The 20,873-nt window shown below is 46.0% G+C and overlaps 6 protein-coding genes across 6 annotated transcripts; 4 read left to right on the forward strand and 2 right to left on the reverse strand.

Annotated features, from left to right (window-relative positions):
- Positions 1–343: 343 nt before the first annotated feature.
- AGABI2DRAFT_186885 (hypothetical protein) lies at positions 344–3,712 on the reverse strand (the record flags this gene model as incomplete). Its single annotated transcript, XM_006463181.1, has 15 exons — positions 344–400; positions 466–500; positions 567–756; positions 821–924; positions 983–1,255; positions 1,312–1,384; positions 1,439–1,557; positions 1,610–1,894; positions 1,946–2,327; positions 2,381–2,486; positions 2,544–2,635; positions 2,689–3,080; positions 3,137–3,403; positions 3,455–3,604; positions 3,661–3,712. The coding sequence occupies 15 exons, from the start codon at positions 3,710–3,712 to the stop codon at positions 344–346; spliced, it is 2,577 nt and encodes an 858-aa protein (XP_006463244.1).
- A 1,817-nt stretch (positions 3,713–5,529) lies between these two features.
- AGABI2DRAFT_194129 (hypothetical protein) lies at positions 5,530–6,902 on the forward strand. Its single transcript, XM_006463182.1, has 5 exons — positions 5,530–5,906; positions 5,966–6,151; positions 6,216–6,444; positions 6,504–6,590; positions 6,639–6,902. Exons 1-5 carry the CDS (start codon positions 5,738–5,740, stop codon positions 6,655–6,657), a joined length of 690 nt encoding a protein of 229 aa, XP_006463245.1. The 5' UTR covers positions 5,530–5,737; the 3' UTR covers positions 6,658–6,902.
- A 1,047-nt stretch (positions 6,903–7,949) lies between these two features.
- On the forward strand, positions 7,950–8,924 carry AGABI2DRAFT_120070 (hypothetical protein; the record flags this gene model as incomplete). The annotated part of the gene is made up of 6 exons (XM_006463183.1): positions 7,950–8,109; positions 8,180–8,213; positions 8,267–8,418; positions 8,478–8,706; positions 8,762–8,848; positions 8,906–8,924. 6 exons carry the CDS (start codon positions 7,950–7,952, stop codon positions 8,922–8,924), a joined length of 681 nt encoding a protein of 226 aa, XP_006463246.1.
- Positions 8,925–9,196: 272 nt separating this feature from the next.
- AGABI2DRAFT_186887 (hypothetical protein) lies at positions 9,197–11,171 on the forward strand. The gene is made up of 7 exons (XM_006463184.1): positions 9,197–9,334; positions 9,395–9,533; positions 9,587–9,686; positions 9,741–9,859; positions 9,941–10,833; positions 10,897–11,034; positions 11,098–11,171. Exons 1-7 carry the CDS (start codon positions 9,209–9,211, stop codon positions 11,140–11,142), a joined length of 1,560 nt encoding a protein of 519 aa, XP_006463247.1. The 5' UTR covers positions 9,197–9,208; the 3' UTR covers positions 11,143–11,171.
- A 524-nt stretch (positions 11,172–11,695) lies between these two features.
- On the reverse strand, positions 11,696–14,193 carry AGABI2DRAFT_179666 (hypothetical protein). Its single transcript, XM_006463185.1, has 2 exons — positions 14,168–14,193; positions 11,696–14,109 (listed from the first exon to the last, which is right to left on the reverse strand). The coding sequence occupies exon 2, from the start codon at positions 14,103–14,105 to the stop codon at positions 11,892–11,894; it is 2,214 nt and encodes a 737-aa protein (XP_006463248.1). The 5' UTR covers positions 14,106–14,109; positions 14,168–14,193; the 3' UTR covers positions 11,696–11,891.
- A 2,493-nt stretch (positions 14,194–16,686) lies between these two features.
- Positions 16,687–18,080, forward strand: AGABI2DRAFT_194132 (hypothetical protein). Its single transcript, XM_006463186.1, has 5 exons — positions 16,687–16,833; positions 16,886–17,149; positions 17,202–17,652; positions 17,707–17,770; positions 17,831–18,080. Exons 1-5 carry the CDS (start codon positions 16,716–16,718, stop codon positions 17,999–18,001), a joined length of 1,068 nt encoding a protein of 355 aa, XP_006463249.1. The 5' UTR covers positions 16,687–16,715; the 3' UTR covers positions 18,002–18,080.
- Positions 18,081–20,873: the final 2,793 nt, after the last annotated feature.

A 20,873-nucleotide genomic window follows, 5' to 3' on the forward strand; every position in this document is an offset into this window, starting at 1 on the left:
GAGTTAACGCTTTACAATTTTGCCCAACTCAGAAGTTGGGATACCGGATGTCGGTCTTGACGAAGAAGTCATTGATTTACACAATAAAATTCACATCTTAAGAGTGAGCGACATAATTGAATAATGCATCTCTTTCCGTGAGTCTACCCGCCGATGGGCAGACTCCTTCCGCCCACGTACACATCCACGTTCGAAACTTACTATGCAAAAACGATAGATTGTAGGAAACATCCCAGAAGTCGGTTTAACCCAACGACTCGCTTTTCAAAAATTTCATTGTAGATAAATCCTCTATAGATATAAAGCACCTAATTCAAGTAGCGACCCAAGCGACTCTCTGGTTTCACCAAGGTGAGGCCCTCATGCTAGGTGGACCTACCAGCGGACTCCCATGAGTGAGCTACAAAAACAAAGTCTTCGTAAGATACCTATAGCTCAAGCCCTAAGAAAGTATTCTGTACTTACAACTTTTGATATTTGTTTATGCAGTAATGCCAGATCTGCAATAATCACACACAGTAGTCCGATAGTCAGTCACTTTTTACATACACGAATGAACGACATACAATCCACGTAAGACAGCGCGCCATTATTTTGATCTTCCACAAGCATATCACTAAATTCGAGTTCCGGAGCATCCTGATTTTGTCTCGCAATTAATATTTTTGATTTTCGGCCTCCATGGGAAATCGTGCGTTTCGTAAGGATATTATGAATTTGCGTAGAAAGTGTGGTCGGAAGCCGAGGAAGGAGATGCTGTCCAAGCCAAATCACATCAAAAAAGAGGGGAAAAACGAGCTGAAAATCGAAAATAACGTACAAGCCGGGGATTCAAAAGCAAAAAGTCGTCCACTCCAAATAGATCTTGCAACAGCTGTGGCGATACACCTGAGCCAACCCAAAAGATCGCCACCTCATCATTATCTTCACGTGTTCAACCCATCAGCATATGAATGCCACAGGACCCACTCAGAAAGCTCACCTATGAGATAAATCCCATTAGCCTCCATGAAGTAGTAACTATTTCGCATTAGCGACGGAAGCTCGATCTTCTCGTACTGGTATTGTGCAGCACCGCCTTCCGCAGGATTGTAATTTGGGTTGTCAGCAGTATAGACCTGTGGAAGAGCGACTTTATCGTCGAGATCATGTAGAGCGAGGAGTTGTGGATATAGATTGTGTAACAGGTCGCGCGGGGGGGAGGAGAGTATACGGTGGGCTGTAAAATTTCTGATGTCGGAGGATACGTATCGACCTTCATATAAAAGTCAGTCGGGAAACAGGTGCAGAAAAGAAAAAGGGTAGACATACCCTTGAGAGCCTTGCATTTGAGAAGAGCAAGGAGATGCGCAGGGAAAGATCTGAATGCCTCGGGTATGATAAGCTAGACGCAGGAGTCAATATCGGGATTCTCGACTACAAAGATAAGAAAAGGCACCTGAGTAACACGAGATGCAGGAGTGCATTTGTTTCGATAACCCAAGAAGATCGCTGAACAGCTTTCCGTGAGCTCATCCCGAGTTGTGCTGAGCTTTTGCTTTGACATATTAACGATTGCTGAAACCATCGATCAGAGGCTTCAAAGGCCTGAAGCAAAGAGAAGACACACCTTCGCGAGCGAAACGACACAAGATGGTACTCGAATCAGCAAATTGATATACGTTCCCAGCCAACTCGGCGACTTGCAGTGCCAAATTGATGACGCGCACTCTCCTTTCACCCCATACAGTCGTATACAACGTTGCACATTGTATATACGCGTATTCCCGTGTACTAAGTGTACTTGAATGTTCAAAGTCGGCCATTACAGCTTTATCGGCATCTATGACACCGAAATCGAGATCTGTAGGATTACTTCGCGCAAAATTGCCAAAGTGATTTGTTATGTTTAGACCTAGGACCATCCGCTCAATCTCCACTCGAAATATTTGAGAACAACTCATACCTGAGGAGCACCGGAATCGCATTGTGGCATTGTACCCTTGAAATCTTCTCATGAGTCTTTGTAACTGTGATTCGAACACTACACCGTCTCTTTCCACCTCAAATCTGGGGTGAACAAATAGTTCGCCACCGGTCTGACTGGCAACGGCACCCACGGATCCGATGTCCATGTACCGATTCGGAGCCAGGAACATGCTTACACCTATACCCTCCTGGGCTAATTCCTCTCCGATGTCGAGCCACGACAAGTCACGAGGTTTGAAAAGAGCCTTTTCTTTGTCGGTATCAAAAAGCTCGGGTTCCGCTTTTGTACTCTGGAGTGCACCTTGCCCGACGTTTGGAAGGGTAGACTGGAAAAACACAGAATGACCTCCTCGTCCTGCCTGATGAGATAGGTTGAGTTTCCGTTTGAATTAGAGATGTGACTTTGACATACTAGTGAAGCTAGGACAGCCCGTAAGGTGGAGCCTAGACAAGAGTTTGTCGTAGGAAAATTCGCGAAACGTTGAGGGAGAGCATCTAAAAGTGGCTCGATGACGTGCCTATTGGTCATGCCAGTCAGTCAGTCGTTTCGGACTAAGATGACAGTAGTATTACACCTTCGCGCTACAGGATCGACAAAAATGCCCTCCCGAAATGGCAAAAACACTTCCTCCAAATCCGCAACAACAAGCATAGGTGGTAAGTCTGACTAAATCAATGCCTGGTCAGTGACTGGGAAACGTTAGAGGTTGGATTTCGCACTTTGAGATCGTAAAAATGTATTGTGTCGTCATATGTTAGTATAGCAAATTCGCTTGAGGGAGGAAGACATGGTTCTCGTTGCTCTTGATCCATAGTGGTACCACCGTAGAGCACGGTTTTTAGTAGTTTACATGACGTCTCCAGGAAACCTGTTTCAACGGCATCCTTGGATACGTCAAAGGCAAATATATAGCGCATAGGCTGTGGTGTTCGAAAACCCGATGGAGGGGCGTCGATTGAGAGATATGAGGGATTGATTTTTGCGGGAGGTTGTTGAGCCCAGTATTCTTCAGGCACTGAGAAATCAACGGTTCCTCGGTTAAGTTCTGGTCTTTGAGCATGGTCAAGTCGAAACATGTTGGCGTCAAGATTGGAGAAATAGGCTGGAGAAACTAAAAACCGTTGGTTCTCAGCGCAATAGCAGAAAAAGTAGCTCAAAGTAACTGACCTTCAGCTGCATGTCCGCACAAATTGCATTTCCACCTCGCGCCGTCCGCTACCCAAGTACACCATGGGTTTATATATCCTCTGCATTTGGCGCAGCGCGGTGGACCCGCTGAGCCGAAATCTACAAACGGGATGGCCTCCTCGTTTGGTTCCGATTCCGCAAATGGTTGCACGATCACGGAAAGCGGAATTGCGCAGTCACTTGCAAGCCGAGCAGAATACGGGACATTCCACGTTGTCGCCCGGATGAATCGAGGAGAAGAATTGCCTAAGTGGATAGACGTCAGATCCAACGACGCTTTGAGCCAAACAACCTTACCCTGATCAACAGCAACAAACTCAGATGTCGGTAGAGGTGCTTGGGCACCTGGAAGAGTCATGTAAATCTTGTTCTGCCATGCTTGCCGGTCCGTTTCAGCAGCTTCAATAGGAGAGGGAACCTGACTCGGTTCGATGCGCGGTCGCAGACCTGCAAAGCCAATTCCAAGGTAAATGTCGGGCGTATAGCATGGCAAAGAGAATGACCTTGGTAACCAAGCCCAGCGGTATGCGGGGGTTGTGGGATATGGTTTTGCATCGGCACAGGAAACTGAATTGTCACCCAGGTCACTAACAGCGCCTCGGCCCGAGACTATTTGGTAGCACCTTCCCTGACAAACAAGCTGCTTCCGCAAGGCCGATTGAGCCCGCCCCAGTGTTCAACGTTCAACGTTCAGCAATCAATATTCAATCTGGATACCTTGATTGCTTTAGTTAAGCGTGTTTTCATGTGGTGTTAGCAATCACTGATATATTCATGTAGGACTGCGAAGGCCAGGCTGTCATCCCATCATCCCATCGGACCTGGAATGATGCTCAGTAAAAAGTGATTTTCAGGCATTTTCGGGTATCTCAGGCCCTGAACATAGGCTGAAAATTGTCCTCTTTCTCGAACAATGCGAGAACATGATCAGCCAAAGTTCAGGCAAGTTGCTTTAAATGTGGAACATTTGTCGGGCCAAGCTCAGGTTGTGTTCAGGCAACGTTCAAGGTGTAAGAGCCTCAACCAGACCTCAACTCTCACCGACCTTCAGGGTGCCAATCGACCCTAAATCAGCCCTAAATCAGCCTGCATTGTCCCGAATTACGTTGAATTGACCTGGATTAGCCTGATAGATCCTGAGAATATTTTTTACTGAGAATGATGGCGGGTCTCTGAGAAGGTCAGCCGAGTGTTAAAGTTGATTCTAATCTCTCTGCTCGTGACATCCATGCTGCATTATTAACAGGCAAAGAGCTACCATACGATACCTCAATTCAAAGAAGATCACATCAAAGGCTTTCTCAGGCTGGTGCTCCACACCAGCTCACCAGACCCTCTCCTAGATGACGGTTCCTTCAATACTGAATAGGCTTCGAATGTTGATAAATTACTCTCTCCCTCATTCATCACTCGAAACTCAAACCCATGCGAACTCTCTCCTAATAAAGATATTAGCGCACTGATGGTCCGGCCAGTCAATTGTGCAGTTCGCCTATCCTTTCGCTTCTGCGAAGCAAATGTACTTTGGCTCGTCTTGTCTAAAGTTCACTTGGTGAAGGAAATAGCTTTTCTTTCTGGTTTTCCATGGGTTAAATGGGACTTGATATCTCTTCGGTCTTCTATGGTCATCAATCTGCCATTCGACTCCGGTTTACGGGAATCATGTCATCTCTCGAGAAAAAACATCCATTGTTTCGACGTGCCATGCTGTCACAAATGTTGACAGAACATCTATTGTTTCCCGCATGGTATGCTTCACAAATCACCTGGACAAGGCAAGTTGTTATGGAGGTCAACGGACTCGACTGACGAGAATCTATCGTATTTTTAGAACATGACAATCTTCACCAAAAAAAGACATCAACCAAACGTTGGCGAATCGTCCCATAAACTATTAGCGGAACCTCTCGTTTTGAACGGCATTCCCTTTGACATTTTCCTCAACTATCCCATGTCTACATTGTCGGATCCTCGAGCCTGTACGCCGGACATGGTCAGAGTTACAGATTTAGACGTCTGTGTCATTCGTCATCGGCGGTTAACAGCGAAAGTGTGGAGCATTCTTGGATCTTCGTTCTATATACAGCAACTTGATTCTTCACAGGATGAATTGGTTGTGACTGAGCCGTGTGATGTGGCTTCAGAGGCCATGCAATGGGAACTCGTGGAACTGTGACGACATGTACAGGTATTACCAACAACGATCCGACATACGACCATATGGTCCACCTCAAACGACCAATGATCGCCTGTTCTGAATCAGTCATTGTTATCGACACTTGTCATACAGAATCAGAATCGACAAGCGTTGCTACTCACGAAACGTCTTCCACTAATCTATGCTAGGAGCATATCTCCCATGGATGCAACTAACGTGATAAAGTACCATGCGCGTCCTTGGGCACGTTGGGCGCTTCCATCAATTGGTAACCTGTGCAAAAGTCCCGGTGTGGTCTTTCTTACCATAATTGCCAACTAAAAGACACCTTCTGCCTGTTGATTTGTCGTTCCTGATTTGAATAGCGAGCATCTATATAACTGCCAGCAGTTCCTTTCCAGATTTCCAGCTCGACATCATACATGGGGTTCACCATGATGAAACTGTTGATTTTCCTATCTTCTGTTATAACTGTTGCTCTCGCTACAGTCCAGGGCATTGACGTTTCCCATTTCCAAGGATCCATCAACTGGAGTAGCGTTAGGTCCAGTGGTGTCCGATGGGCATACATAAAGGCCACTGAAGGCACCAGTACGTTTCACCGGCCCATCGTTTTTCTTAGACTCTCGAGACTGATCACTATCTGCCAGCTTTCAGGGATCCCAACTTCAGTGCAAACTACGTTGGTGCCACTAATGCTGGCGTCATTCGTGGCGCCTATCATTTCGCTCATCCCGACTCTTCTTCCGGTGCCGCCCAAGCCAACTTCTTCGTTGACCATGGAGGAGGCTGGTCCGCTGATGGTATCACTCTCCCTGGTGCCCTGGACATTGAGTGTACGTATTTGGTTAATTCTACCAGCTTTCGCGCGAGATTTATTGATAACCGAAATACTAATAGATGCACCCTCTGGAAATATATGCTATGGATTGAGTGCTTCCGCCATGGTTGCTTGGATCCGAGATTTCTCCAACACCTATCATGCAAGGACAGGCCGTTTCCCTGCCATTTACACTACCACAGACTGGTGGACAAGTTGCACCGGAAACGCCAGCGGCTTCCAAAATAATAATCCCCTTTGGATTGCTCGCTATTCTTCAGCGATTGGTGCACTTCCTGCTGGTTATACGTAAGTATATTATATTGCCCTATTATAATATGATATTAATGTAATCTTTGATGTTCCAGAGTTGCTTCCTTCTGGCAGTACGCCGATTCTGGTCCTTTCCCTGGTGACCAAGACAGATGGAATGGCGACCTTGCTGGGCTTCAAAGGTGAGTTAAAAAGGATTCTTAATTTCAGAAGACTGATAAGTTCTCTAGAATGGCTCGTGGCTCATAATGATTTTCATACCCAATGTGATCTAGTTACATCTTCTTGTAGTGAAATCGAATGTAAAGAGATTGACCTGCACTACTGCAGCTAACACTTGAGGCGAAACCGACTCCTTCACTAAGAGTAGCTTTGGTTGAAGCACTGAAGTCGCAGTCTTATGTTTCTCGCCTGCTTGCTCGCTCGGAGACTCACCTTTAATAACTTGATTGCTTTCTGCTGCGCGAAACGTCGCTATCCGCTGTAAGAGTGCCGCAATCCTAATCGGTTGTTACTCTGTAGGCAGAGTCGGAAATAGTGTTGAATAGCATCCATTCCTCCCACGCGTTTCGACGATACTCCGGGAAAATGTGAATTCCGCGTGATATGGACATGCTCGTGTTTGAGAAGTCTAGTAAGTACTTCGTATCGAGAGAAAATTAGAAAAATTATCTGTTCAATTTCGCTTCTGCCATGTCGAAATTCGACGCTCGATTGGGCCAGCGAATACTCCAAGACAGTGTAGAATTATCAGTTAATCATATAAACATTGTATAATAATGTACTCTGAGCGCAAGACTCAGCGGTGGCAAGTGATAGCGAGCTTGCCGCGCGGCCATCAATAATTGGAATCCAAACACTTGCAACTAAAGGAACTAAAACTGGACATTCCTCTAAGGTCTCCTCCATGTGCGTAGTAGGCTAGTGAGTGTCATGTTTTCTCAGGACTGTCGTTGACGTTGAATCTGCGTTGAATACTTCTGTTGCAGATGGCACAAATCTCCTTTTAACTATCAATGTGACCTGTCAATGTCGTGTTCAACCTATTGGCTTACCCGACTCCGAAATCTGAGAACAATTCTGAAGCTGAACACAAATAGGAATATCACATGTAGAATCATGTATGACAGATCATCCCTAGGACATTATGCCGTGAAGGTAAGATGAAAATTCCGATTGTATGTACTATATTATTTTTGTTGACGTTTCCTGTGAACATATATCAGAACCAATGTGCTACCCTTCGGAGAAATCCTTGCAGCTATTCAGGAATTATTTCGCGGCTTAGTGTGGAGCCTCGAAGTTCTCTTGCCTTGAGTTGTTAATACTGCATCTGGTTCCATCCGTTGTGAGGTCCCCCAGAACCAGGCACGGCGCGGTTTGCTGTCATCATGGGACTCTGAAGATATCGAACATACCCCAGCGTATGTCAGCATGACTCTCTCTTGTCATGAATTATAAAAGAGGAGGTATTCGCGTCAGAAGAGGGATAGAACTCGTCCGCTTAGAGGATCCAAACGCCAAACAGCATTATCATCGTCATGAAGTGGTTGTCTATTCTTGCTCTCGCTCTTCCCGCAACCGTCTATGCAGCGATGCCCATGGGTATCGATGTCTCTAGTCATCAACCCAGCATCAATTGGAACACGGTCAAGGCGAACGGTATTGAATTCGCCTACATCAAAGCTACGGAGGGCACCGGTCAGTACCTTAACAACTTTTGTTTTGCGTTGGCTGGGTCGCTGATTGCTGCACGTTTACATCTGTAAAGGCTATATTAATCCTGAGTTTAGTTCCCAGTACACGTCAGTAATAGCCTGAATTCGTCACACCCTTTCGTTGCTAATTATGATTGTAGGGGCGCGACCAATGTCGGTATCATCCGTGGTGGATATCATTTTGCTCGCCCCGATATCTCCTCCGGTGCTACTCAAGCCAATTTTTTCTTGGCGAATGGTGGTGGTTGGAGCGCTGACGGTATAACTCTTCCCGGTGCTCTTGACATCGAGTGTGAGTTGGTTCAGGCATAGTTGTATAACAGCGATCTAACTTATTTTCGATATTCGCAGACAATCCCTACGGTGCTACCTGTTTTGGTCTTAGCGCCTCGGCCATGACTTCTTGGATCAAGGATTTCTCTAACACTTACCACTCAAGAACTGGTCGTTACCCTGTCATCTATACGACCACTGATTGGTGGAGGACTTGCACTGGTAACGCCAGTGGTTTCCAGAATGACAACCCTCTGTGGATTGCCAGTTGGGGTTCTAGCATTGGGACACTGCCTGCTGGCTACGAGTGAGTCAATTTTCGATCCGCAGTTGGGTTTCCTGATCCGAAATGCCTCGTGCAGATTTACCACCTTCTGGCAATATGCCAACTCCGGACCGAACCCGGGTGACCAAGATTATTTCAATGGTGATGCTGCTGGCCTCCTCCGGTATGATTTTTCTTGGACGGGCATTGGATTATGGCTAACTTCTCGGATTTCCAATAGTATGGCCAGAGGTTCATAGACGATTGCTTGTCTGAATGGTTTCGGGTAGAGTCAATATGCCAGATACCCAGTTCTGTGAAATACATGGATCTCTTTTTTAGTCGCTTGGAGTCAGCAAATGTATTGGAGCTGCGCTCCACAGCTTATTGAGTTAGCGGATTGTACACGTCCGGGCAGCGCACCGAGTTGTCGTCATTCCTTGATATCGAGCATCGCAATAATATACGACTGTCCAGATCAATAGTGTGGTTACAAGTGTTACCTAGGATCACGACATCGTTTTCCATTACCCCCACCACCACGATGAACGAAGTCATTCCCGGCCTATGGATCGGTGACCTGCCAAGCGCCATGAACGTCCAAAAACTCAAATCGAACAACATTTACAGCATTCTGTCTGCGATGCGTGGGCGTATCACCGTTAATGAGGTCTGTGTGTCCTGTTCGGATCATAATCCTAGTACTTACGGCTCTTCTAACTGTTTCCAGACGTTTATTCGCCACCAGATACTCATTGACGACACGGAAGATGCTGACATTCTCTCGCATCTACTCCCCTCGATACATTTTATACAGGCAGAGCTGGGCAAAGGTCGAGGCGTCCTAGTGCATTGCCAGGCGGGTGTCAGTGAGTACTGGTTATTTCCATGTGACGCCCGGATTCTCAGCGAGCCACTCGAGGCCGTAGCGCGACCGTTGTCGCTGCATATCTGATGTATAGCAAGGACATGGACCCCGAAGGAGCTCTCAAAGTCATCCGGCAGGCTCGTCCCTTCGTCGAGTACGCCTGCCGTCTTGATTCATCTGATGCCATACTGATGTCACATCATTAAAGCCCAAATGTTAATTTTCTGCAACAACTGGAAATTTTTCACAAATCAAACTATAGGATCTCGAAGCAGGAAAAAGACATTCGCCGATATTACCTTGAACGTACAGTCGATGAAGTCATGAGTGCGTTCTTGGTCACGATCTAATCGCTTTCCGACCCAAAGCTGACTATTTTTACTTTTCACTCGACATTCATGATCGCAGACGGCGACGGAATACCCAAACTCGATATGCTTGCAAGCTATCCACGGACACCAGGTTCAGAATCCAATCCCTCTACTCCAACACCAGCACCTCGACGACGTATTCGATGTAAAATGTGTCGTCAAGAACTCGCAACTCGCGAGCACATGTTGGATCATGGTCAGCTGGGTCCTGAAACGCCTGCCTCCATGACGCCTGCTGCATCGAGACGGCCTTCGGAGATACAGCAGTCTAAACTCTCCCTTAGTCAAGCGTCAAATACCCCTCCTCCTGCGCAGAGACGTCCGTCCAGGCCCAGACTATCTTTTGGACTCACCGATTCTTTGACAATGTCGACGCTAGGAGGGGGGGCGAAGCCGATTACCGAGAAGGTCACGAGTGTATCTGAATCACAATTACAGCTGTCCGCGAGGCTACAAGATTTCCGGTCTGTGTCGAAGAAGTTGATGAATTCGGCATTGACGATGTCTTCTGCTGTGGCGGATGACGATGATGATGGCGATGGCGACGATGTGGAGGCGATGAATCCACCACAGCACATTCATGCTGAAGCTGCCAGGTTACTGGGACGCAGGCTATCCGACGCACTTATGACACCCCTGTCTAATCCTTCCAGGGGAGGTGGGGCACCTTCAGGTCATTCTCTGGATATCCCACCAGCCCCCGATGTGGTTGTAGAAAACTCAAACAACGAGCTTGTAACGACGCATCTCATTAGTCCAGCCAATCTTGCGGCCCAGCTTTACGCCAATCCGAAACTCGCTGCATTACGTTCACCGTCGTTTGGCTCATCGACCCCTCCTATTTCTCAAACTATAACTCAGCCTCGGCTGCTTGCTACGAGTCCGCCTATCATCATGAATCCAAAATGTTCGGGATATTTTGTCGAGCCGGTGCGTCCTTTCTGTACTAATTCCTCGAGGCTGTATTGTTGACTGAGTTGTTTTGTATGATAGATGAACTGGATGGAACCATTCTTACAACAAGGTCAACTTGCCGGGAAGATTACCTGTCCGAACAAGAAGTGTGGTACGAAGCTTGGGAACTATGACTGGGCGGGGGTATGTTGTGGTTGTAAGGAGTGGGTTGTTCCGGTACGCTTGATATTTTGCAATGTTTATCCGATGGCTGAATTACTTCTTTACGTTCGCATTCAGGGCTTCTGCATCAGCCGGTCCAAAGTAGACGAAATCGTCATCTGACAAAATTCCAAAAGGTTATTGATCATCGCGAGTCGCCCAGGTGTTGAGGTGTGATTCGTGGGTTGAGGCTTCAAGCTTCAAGCTTGAATAATCATTAAAGGCGTCCTGAGCTTTATATTTGGATGGCTTGATTGTTCATCTCGGGAAATGATTGCAGTTGTAATGCTTAATTAAAGAAAGATCAGGAAGCACAGGAACATATCTACTGTACGACCTGGCTACACGAGACAAATGAAGACGTTGATACATTATTATGAGCGCTTGATGTATGATTCCATCAGTGAACAAGACTAAAGAGATATAAATCATAGTCGCTGTTGTGTCCGCCTGGTCTACAAGCAATCTCTCCAATTAAGCGTCACAATGCGCCTTCAATTTCAAGAATTATTTATCTATCAAGACGCACAAAATTCGTCCACCTCGACGACTTACGAGAGAATTTGGGTAATGACCTCACCCCCCAAAGATGAAAAACGGATATGTCAAGCGGCCAGATAATGTTGAAAGTGCTACGTAGTATTTTTGCCCTCAAAACAACCTATACGAAAAGCTAGGCTCACAAGATATACTCAATTGAAGGACAAGAGTATATTTACAAGAAATTTTACCTCAAAGATTCCGACTTCGACATAGTTACAACAGCCAATTATATACAAGTACAACGAAACATTCGTCTGAAAGTAAAAGAAGAGACTTGACCGGGGAGGGTGCGTCCATACGTCTCAAGCAAGAAATATCTGAAACCATACTTAAACGTGAGGTGACTGAGATGCCATCAACTTGACATCCTCTTCGATCCGTGTTGATGACGGTGTATTGTTGATGTCCAATGTGACCGGTGTTCTTCCAATGTTATCGCCCAATTCACTCTTGTTTCCACTGTGGCCAGGAAAGCTATCATCAAACCTACTAGTATCTCCCGTATTCGCATCGCTATCATTATCATGCGGCACTGGCATATACAGACTACCACCACCCTGTGATGGAACGCGAAGAGCAGAAGAACCAACAACCACACTTCCTACCGAGGTATGGTTGAATACTTGCTTCATATGCGTAAACGTGACGGTTCGAGTAATGAAAAAGAGGGCGGAAAGGAGGAAGGAGGGAATCCAAATGGCCAAGAGTACGAGACCCGGAATTGCGTATTTGAAATCGTAGGAGAGTGTCTTCAAGTGTTTTGCTACCATTAAGGTATGATTGGCATGGGTGCCAATGATGTTGTTGGCCATGATATCGGTGAAAATCAGGTTGCGGATTTGGGCATTTCCGCGAATTGAATCCAGTTCGATCAGATTTTGAAGCTTGGTTTTGAGGGCGTAATCGTCTTGACCACTGTAATCTTGCAATCTACCGGCTCCAGGGTCAGGATCATAAACGGCACCCCAAGCTTGAGCGTGAGCTGCTCCCGGCATACCAGCATAAAGTGAGGAAACTATGGATGCGGTGCCTGCAGGTAAGTAGAAGCGATCGGAACGAGTGGTCCAGAGTGAGGGATCATTTTCGTATCGATCATCGACACGTCCCCAAAAGAGGTTTACATCGGCGATAATGAGGTCCGTTTTCTCAGTTGCCCAAAGAACATTCAACCCCTTCTTTTCGCGGCTGATTCGTAGGCCATGAATATCATTGCTACTGTTTGACGAGAAGGTGACAGTCTGAACCGATGCACGCGTAGCACTAGAGCAAGCGTGAATCCCCTGAGTCCATTTTGATCCTCGATCAATCATTCGAGAATCTCCCCCGTCAGTTCGTAGCGGTGGACCAAGAAATATTCCGCAATTAGCGTGGACGTTGGTGATATTCGCACTATCGGCAACTCCAAATCCTCGACAAATAACGTCCAAATTCTCCGTGCTATTAAGATAACTGAGAGGAAGCGCGGTGATCTTTTGTAGATAAATAGCGCTGAGTCTCGTATCGATGTTGTGAGAAGATAAGGGATATGTAGAGCCCTCTGACGAATTATTACGAGTAGCATTAAAGAACAGCATTGCGATAAAATTGCTGTATACGGCGCCTGTGAAGGCACGCTGGCGAAGATTGATGTTTTGACCATTGAGATCAAGGGAAGGACGTTCGCGAGTGAGATTGTAGAACCCACCATGGTCGGTAATGTTAAATTCGTCGATCCATAAGTTAGGGCCATCCATCAGGAGGTAGTCGACCGTCAGGTTCGTATCGACGCATTCGGTCTCTGGTTCGATCCAAAGGATGTCTTGCGTCCATGTCCCACCAATCTGAACTTCTGTCGGAACAGTCTGATTCCATAGGCCAATACCTGGTTGCTCAGTGCTCATATCAATAATGAGGCCTTCCGCAAAAGATGTATCATTGCGTAGAATAAATGTTTCCGCTGAGGCCTCGAACCCAACACTACAGTTGAGTGACTCTTTTCCTTGATAAAACCTTCTAAACTTCATTGAGAATGGACCATGGGGAGTACTGTTGAAAATCTCGAGAATGGAGGGAGCGATGGTCGTGGTGTTTGGGTTATCATTGCCAGGGCAAGCCACATCAAAAGAATTGCATTGGCGACCATAAACAAACGAGTCTTGGTGGGGAGTTGTCGAGAGGGCGAGGGGTGAATTATCGGGGATATAAGTGCCTTTAAGAAGCTGGACATTCCCATGTACAATGGGACCTTCGCTTAGACCCAGCGGTAGGAAGACACCTGCTACTGCAACAAGAATTGTAGTCAGGGTTCCCAAACGTGAGAGTATCAAAACCACTGCTCCTTCTGTTTGGCCTAACCCAGAATCGGTGCGTAAGATTGTTGGCCACAGAGAGGAGTGCAACGTTCGGCTGATTGAGCTCCATGCTATGGCGGTTGTAGTCGTCGGCAGGAATTTAACCAAGAGCACGACGAGGAAAAGGGCGATGGAAAATGAAATGAAGGTAATGATGGCGTTGATAATTGTGGCAGCCTCAGCCACTGATATTCGAGTTACAATTAGTGTCATGTTCCTAGAAGCAACTGGCATTTAGAGACATCTCAGATGAAAACTTACAGATGGGCACCTACTGATCTACGGTCACCGAATTGACGAGATATGGGGCAACACAACATGTTGGCGGCCCGCTATATATACTCGTCATTTCTCATGCATGAAATCTTGATCAGGATGGAAGCCTTGAACGATTGTTGAAGATGCTCATTACGTTTTAGTCAGGGTTAACATTGAACCTGACACTTGAAAGCCTGACATTTGATCAACTCTGGATTTACCCATCGCTGGCATCAGGTCATGATCAAGAAGGAGACACGGGTGGCTTGTTGACGTCGGATAAGGCTTGGAAGTCACTGTCGCATTGCATGGTTAGCACCACTCGATCCTAGCATTTTTTTTTTTCGATGAACTAACGAACCAACTTTACCAAGTAGGGCGGCTCGAAATGATCGCGATATATTCGAAACTCCGCCTTGATGATCACGAGGACTAGTCTGTTTTGGAAAAGGAATTAGGGTTCGCATCGGCATCTTGGTTAATTTTTGGAAGTTGTATGACAGCAATCAAACGCGCCAAAGTTGATTCAAGCTACCACCTGACTCTTCGAAGTTCAACAGAATCTGGTACTGCAAGGCGATGGTAGTCCCGTCCTCAAAGAAAAAAACATACACCTCTCAAATAAGTTAGTGCTATCTGGAACACTCATTTAATGACTTCAACAAGCTGGTCTTGGCTTAGGGTTCGGGTGCTGGCGTTACAACTTTGCCAAGAAGCTTGGGTGATGATCATGAGTCCTTGAGGTCTGATCTGGGTCTGATTTGAGAGAATCGACATGTGAACGTAGAAGTTACTGACACATGCTTCAAGACCGTCTTTCTGATATAACAAAATTGACCGTTAACAGATATTGAGGCTCGTAAACGCTGTAGGTCTAATGGTCATAAAAGGAAGGATTTTAATCGTACATAGATGTTGAGATGCATGTGTATCTGCTGTGAATAGTTATAAATCCAGGGGCAACGCCCGTCCATTGAAGGCGGTGAGAAGCGGGGTGGTGCGCTGTCATGTCGTTCCAGGATGAAGCGTTTCCGAGAGATTATGTAAGTCGAATATCCACCAGTGTCATGGTCAAGTGACCAGTAGTGTAGATAATTTTTAGAATGTTATGTGAGTCTGAAGCTAGATCATATCCCTCGGCTCCAAGAACAGTACTGTACTAACGCGACCGTAAGTTCACGTCAACAGTCAACAAGCCGATTTGTGAACTTGAATTAGTTCACGTCAACAGGTCAACTGGGGGTGTGAACCCCCTATGAGCGTAAACATATCCCAAAATAGAAAAACATATCCCAAAATGGAAGTACGTTGTCCCAAAAGGGTAATATGAACATCTTGTCAACAATATTTACAACCTGTGAACTAGCGCCTAAGTGACACCTGTCATGATTATGTAATTGACAGTGAACTTACGGTCGCGTTAGTACAGTAGTACCGGTAGGGCAGCTTGCGTAGCTGGACGGGATTCTCAATCATCACACCCCACTCACCGCATCCGGGGCTCCTGTTCCGCGGGCCTAATGATAAATTTGATAATGTTCTCCTCCGAACTTCAGATATGAAGTTTTCCCGCAGTATTAGCACTTGTTTGACGATGATAGTAAGGATAGCAAAGGCTACGTATATATACTGCCTCCCATCACATTCACACAGCCGCAGTGAATATGTGAAATTTCTCTCTCAGCAGGATTCTTGTATCAATCACGAATCTAGTGACGTTCCTAGATATAACTATAGCATTTATAAATCCTCACTGCTTGTCTTCCGACTGTCAAACGTACAAGGGAGGTGGAAAGATAGCGTTGAAAAACAGTCTTAACAACTCTCGAACAAGGTCTTCTGGGGCGCTGAAGTGATTATCTATAATCAGATCCAGGTACCTTTATAAATACATAAGCTAGGTTTGCGTTAAGTTCAGAAAAGGCTAGATTCATATTCATATTAAACCAAGTGTAATTAATTGTTCTTTCACACGGTCACCCTTCTGGGAAAGCACACAGTGAGTTGAAATTCAGCTGAATACTAATTACCATACATCCTCATGATCATAAGCGTGCTCCACTGCCGGCCGTAGTAACAGGTCGACGACGAAGTCATCTGAAGGGCTCGTGTGCCTAAAACTCCGAGTAGCGGTCGTTAAGGTTCGTTGATGATCAATATATATATATATATATCACCATATCACTCTTCATGTTTTCCACAGGTTTTCCACCTGCCAGAAGTTCGATTGAAATCATGTGCTCGTTCTTATCTTGGCTAACATTGTTTCGAACTTCACACCTTGTGCTTCACGACTAACGGAAAATCATATCGGTACTCTGTCCATGCTTTCCAGTAACTTCCTTATTCAAAATGTCCTCCTGCCATCACCATTAGCACATGTACTTGCACAACTATGCGTCCTCCATGGAGTCTGTTTTGCTATTGCACGCTTTTCATCGCTATGCTTCTTTTTCAAACTCCGGGCGCAACAATTTGCCGTAGAACACATGGTTTGGCCGCGTCGGGCAATATCTTAGCAAAAGGCCCTGTATCCTCGTCCTATAAAATGTTCTAGGGTATCCTATGATTCCACTACTCTTGTTCAGTATGTTCTCTTTCACCGTTCGTTCTGCTTTACTCGCGATTGCTGCCTCCGCCGCTTTTGTCAATGCGGCTCCCAGCATTTCGCTGAAGATCACAGGTGTGTTCATTGCATAACATACTATGGCGATCCAATTCATAATGGTACCCAGGTTCCGATTCAATGAGCTCCGTTGGAGACCTCAAAGTAATGGCGACTGTCACGAACACCGGCGACGAAACCGTCAAGTTGCTCAATGATCCGCACTCTCCTCTTTCTACCCTACCAGCCGATACTTTCGATATTAGTTCAGATGCCAACGGTGCCCGCCCCTCCTTCTCTGGCATCAAGGCAAAATATGTTCCCGAAGTTGCTGCCGCCAGGAAGGCATTCACTACCCTTGCTCCTGGGCAATCTATCGAAGTAATGCATGATTGTGAGTGTCTAACATAGTGGTGGATCAACCAACTCATATGGACGACTCGCAGTGTCGGAGGCTTATAGTTTCAATGAAGTTAATGAAGGATCATACGCCATCAAAGCTCGTAATCTCTTTTACCTCGTCGACGATTCAGCCAAAGTCACGCCCATACACGCCACGACCGAGGCCCACACTGCCCGCCTCTCAGGCAATCTTAGTACTACCCGACCAACCATTCAAAAAAGAGCCAGCTATGTTGGTTGCACCGCCTCCGAGCAAAGCATTCTCGTTTCTGCGGCTTCTGCAGCGCAGAACTATGCCTCAGGAGCACGCTCATATCTCCAATCTCATACTTCGTCATCATCCCGCTTTACCACATGGTTTGGAACATACACCTCATCCCACCACAACACTGTCTTGGATCATTTCTCAAAAATCAGCAGCAACGATTTCTCTTCTTACACATATGACTGTACTTGCAATGATGCTGGTGTCTTCGCATTCGTGTTTCCCGATCAGTAAGAATGTTCATTTACCGTGATCTTTCCAAATCGACTGATCTTCCTCTATAGGTTCGGCACTGTGCACCTCTGCCCCGTTTTCTGGCAAGTTCCCACCACCGGTACCGACTCTCGGGTGAGTTTTTGATTCTCCAGAACTTTAAGCTCGTTGGAAAACTTACGGACCGCATGCTAGGGTGGAACTCTGGTCCACGAGTCTTCTCACTTCACCGCTAACGGTGGAACCGATGACCACGTCTATGGTCAATCCGGCTGTAAACAACTCGCCAGCTCTAATTCTAATCAAGCTATCGATAATGCTGATTCACATGAATACTTTGCGGAGAACAACCCAGCTCAGTCGTAGAGTTTATGACGACGTCTGTTCATATGATGTATTACCATGCGGAGTTTTGTATGATAAATATACGATTTCACACTCATGCAACACGTTAGGGTGGCGTCAAGTGTTCACGTGTCTTGTCAAGCGCCGTGAGCATCATGAGCGTGAATATAGCCAAGTTGTCCCAGTGTTGTCCCACATGATTTTTGAAAAGCATTTTGCCGTGAATTCATATTTTTAAATCTTATCGCGGCGCCACATTCCCGATCTGTCCGGGACATTTACGAAGAATGAAGGAAGAAATAAACTGTCACATGAGTGGCATCAGAAAATGATAACTCGTGGTGCGAACACTTGACTCCCATGCTATCCGAGTGACCCATGATGCTCCAATGATGTTCTCGATGCTTGATTACCAACGCGCCTTTGTTCCCAAAAGCTGGGGGACGACAAAGGCCAGGAATCATTTTCTCATCAGCTCTAGTAAGATCTAAACTTTGGCATTCCACAGCCTATTAATACGCGCTATAAGTTCGAACCTCTCAAGTTTCAACATTCGTTAGCAGACATTTGAATATTCCTTCCCTATCTACCCAATTTTGATGGAAAATATGAACCCGCATACAGCGTTCTTCACAAATCATATCTGCAAGGTATTGCCAGAGCGGACTCTTGTGATATATCGACTTACTGACCTCCTTCGTTCGACAACACTGACTTAGGTCACCGTTAGTGCAGACGAATTTCCCCTTAAGTTGTTCCGCTCTTGTCTCCGCGGTGAGAATGTCAGCTTCCTTTGCCCTTTCCATCGCATATCGGAAAAACATGTTCTGAATGTGAACCGGCTTGTCCTCGGGACGTAATTGAACTTCTCCGGAGATGGATATGCCCTGTGCTATGTTTGCGATATGACTGGTCCACGAAGTCATGGTATCCATAGACAAAATCCAATGGGCCATGTTTGATGATCCGGCCTACTTTTGAGAAAGATGTCTCGAAGACAACCACTCGTGAGTATGACACTGGTATGACATGACATATCTCAGAACATTTTCGCCTTGTGACTATTCTATCAGTTGGGATCCGAATCTCACGGCACTTAATATCAAACAACCTTACAGGCTTATAGTGAAACATCACGCCATATCGCGTCTCAATGATGTTTCTGGCAAATCACAAACTGTCAGAATCGACGGTTGTAACCTACGCTATGTGTCAAGGACCAACGATGCTTGAAGAGAATACAGGTCATCACTTGGCGTCCGCTCGGATGCCCTTTTTCTCTAGATTTGTCCTTGACTTCTGACGCTATCTTTCTATGTTGGAGATCTAGGAAGACTTGGGCCATCTTTTCGCGACTCTACAACACAGATGCAATGCTTCCAGGCCTGGATGGGCAGTTGCACTCGTTCTGAAATCGGAGAAGGTTTAAAATCCTTTGGATCGATCATGAAGTCAGCAGTTAAACCTATCGGTTCCGCGTCAGTAAAAACCCGATTTGCAGACATGTGAATATCTGGAGATCCAGTGCAGACATGGCAATACCTGACAGACACCAGTCAGATACAAGGTCAATAGAGGACTAATTCTCTCCATGAATCTAAATAGAAGGAATACAAGTGCATGTCTGCATTGCGGGATTTTACTGACGCGATACCCATTGTCCCTATGTTTATACACGTACTGTTCGCCCCGGTATGTCATCTTCTAGTAAGTTTCTTTACCGTATCTCGCCAGGTATGACTTTACCAATCACTCTAAGAGCAACCATATTCTCGTTATTCAAGTGATCCATCCAATCAGACAACAAGGATATTGGTGCGGGCTTCGTTGCGGGTTGTTTCCATTTGGGTATTGATCATCGCGATATTCTATAGAGCTAGATTTCGTTGACGGTCTTGTTCGTCTGTTTACAGTGTACTGCCCATAAGGCGAAGACTGAGCAGGCTTTCATGCAGAATCCGGATAGACCAATGTCAGTGATTGGAGCGTAAAAAATGGAAAGTCAAAGCAGTGGAGATCGAGTACTGCCATAATTTTATGTAGTAGTGTCACTGTGGTAACGTGGTTCGCGGTTAAGAAGAGTTTCCGAGAGTGAGATACTCCACTATTAGCTACGCCGGTGCGTACGAACCAGAGGCATCATTAAATATAAATAGAACACAAACGGCTTGACCGTGAGAATCCGCGAAAAGCGGCGCCTAGGGCCAGTGGTAACCTATTCTGGTATCAGCAGCTCAGCTGGTATCGCAATTTTAGACGCCGTGTGCTCTCTAGCAGCTAGCTTCAGTCTCATTGTAGCCTTCTAAAAAATATCCCGGATTCCTACTACTGCGGTGACTGTGACTCATAAAGACGATCAGAGGTACTGATCTAGGGCGACATGGCAGCGTTCCACCTTTCTTGTCATTGTTTGGGATTCAACATTGAGTACGAATTTTGGCCCTTACTTGTGTCTGATTATTGACAACAGATCTATCATCTCCGTCATTTAGGCAAGCCTCAATGTTGGCAAAGATTTTCAATGTTTATTCTACGACCTTCAGACCTGTAGCGCTCGGTGCTCATATAAGTCAACAATTATTAGCAGGTGGCCCAATTTCGCCATGTCCGGAAAACACGCCGGTAAGTAGTTGCTAAGTAGTAGCTATGTTCACATGTCGATCTTCTATCAAGAGAATGCAGTGCTAGGCGCCACATCAGGCGAAGATCGGACCCCAGGGATCACCTCAAATTTCGTAACACCACTCAAGGCGCTACTCAACCCTTACAATAAGATAGCAACTTAAACGGTGGTTACACTACAGGTAGCACAAATATATATACTCAAACGGTGAGCGTTTTATTTCTATGTGATCCAGGAGGGCAGCACTAACAATTTGTTAAGTGTGGGCAT

Source organism: Agaricus bisporus (genome assembly GCF_000300575.1).
Source record: "Agaricus bisporus var. bisporus H97 unplaced genomic scaffold AGABI2scaffold_8, whole genome shotgun sequence".
NCBI classification, from domain to species: Eukaryota; Fungi; Basidiomycota; class Agaricomycetes; order Agaricales; family Agaricaceae; genus Agaricus; species Agaricus bisporus.

What these genes read in the sequence shown, in the direction of transcription:
- AGABI2DRAFT_186887 (XM_006463184.1), top strand. Translation starts at nt 9,209, where the DNA reads ATGAACGAAGTCATTCCCGGCCTATGGATCGGTGACCTGCCAAGCGCC. An exon ending in GCATTGCCAGGCGGGTGTCA is followed by an intron (nt 9,534 to 9,586) that starts GTGAGTACTGGT and finishes GAGCCACTCGAG; the next exon opens with GCCGTAGCGCGACCGTTGTC. An exon ending in GTAAGGAGTGGGTTGTTCCG is followed by an intron (nt 11,035 to 11,097) that starts GTACGCTTGATA and finishes GTTCGCATTCAG; the next exon opens with GGCTTCTGCATCAGCCGGTC.
- AGABI2DRAFT_194129 (XM_006463182.1), top strand. Translation starts at nt 5,738, where the DNA reads ATGGGGTTCACCATGATGAAACTGTTGATTTTCCTATCTTCTGTTATA. An exon ending in AAAGGCCACTGAAGGCACCA is followed by an intron (nt 5,907 to 5,965) that starts GTACGTTTCACC and finishes ACTATCTGCCAG; the next exon opens with CTTTCAGGGATCCCAACTTC. An exon ending in GCACTTCCTGCTGGTTATAC is followed by an intron (nt 6,445 to 6,503) that starts GTAAGTATATTA and finishes TTGATGTTCCAG; the next exon opens with AGTTGCTTCCTTCTGGCAGT.
- AGABI2DRAFT_179666 (XM_006463185.1), bottom strand. Translation starts at nt 14,105, where the DNA reads ATGACACTAATTGTAACTCGAATATCAGTGGCTGAGGCTGCCACAATT.
- AGABI2DRAFT_194132 (XM_006463186.1), top strand. Translation starts at nt 16,716, where the DNA reads ATGATTCCACTACTCTTGTTCAGTATGTTCTCTTTCACCGTTCGTTCT. An exon ending in GCATTCGTGTTTCCCGATCA is followed by an intron (nt 17,653 to 17,706) that starts GTAAGAATGTTC and finishes CTTCCTCTATAG; the next exon opens with GTTCGGCACTGTGCACCTCT. An exon ending in CCACCGGTACCGACTCTCGG is followed by an intron (nt 17,771 to 17,830) that starts GTGAGTTTTTGA and finishes ACCGCATGCTAG; the next exon opens with GGTGGAACTCTGGTCCACGA.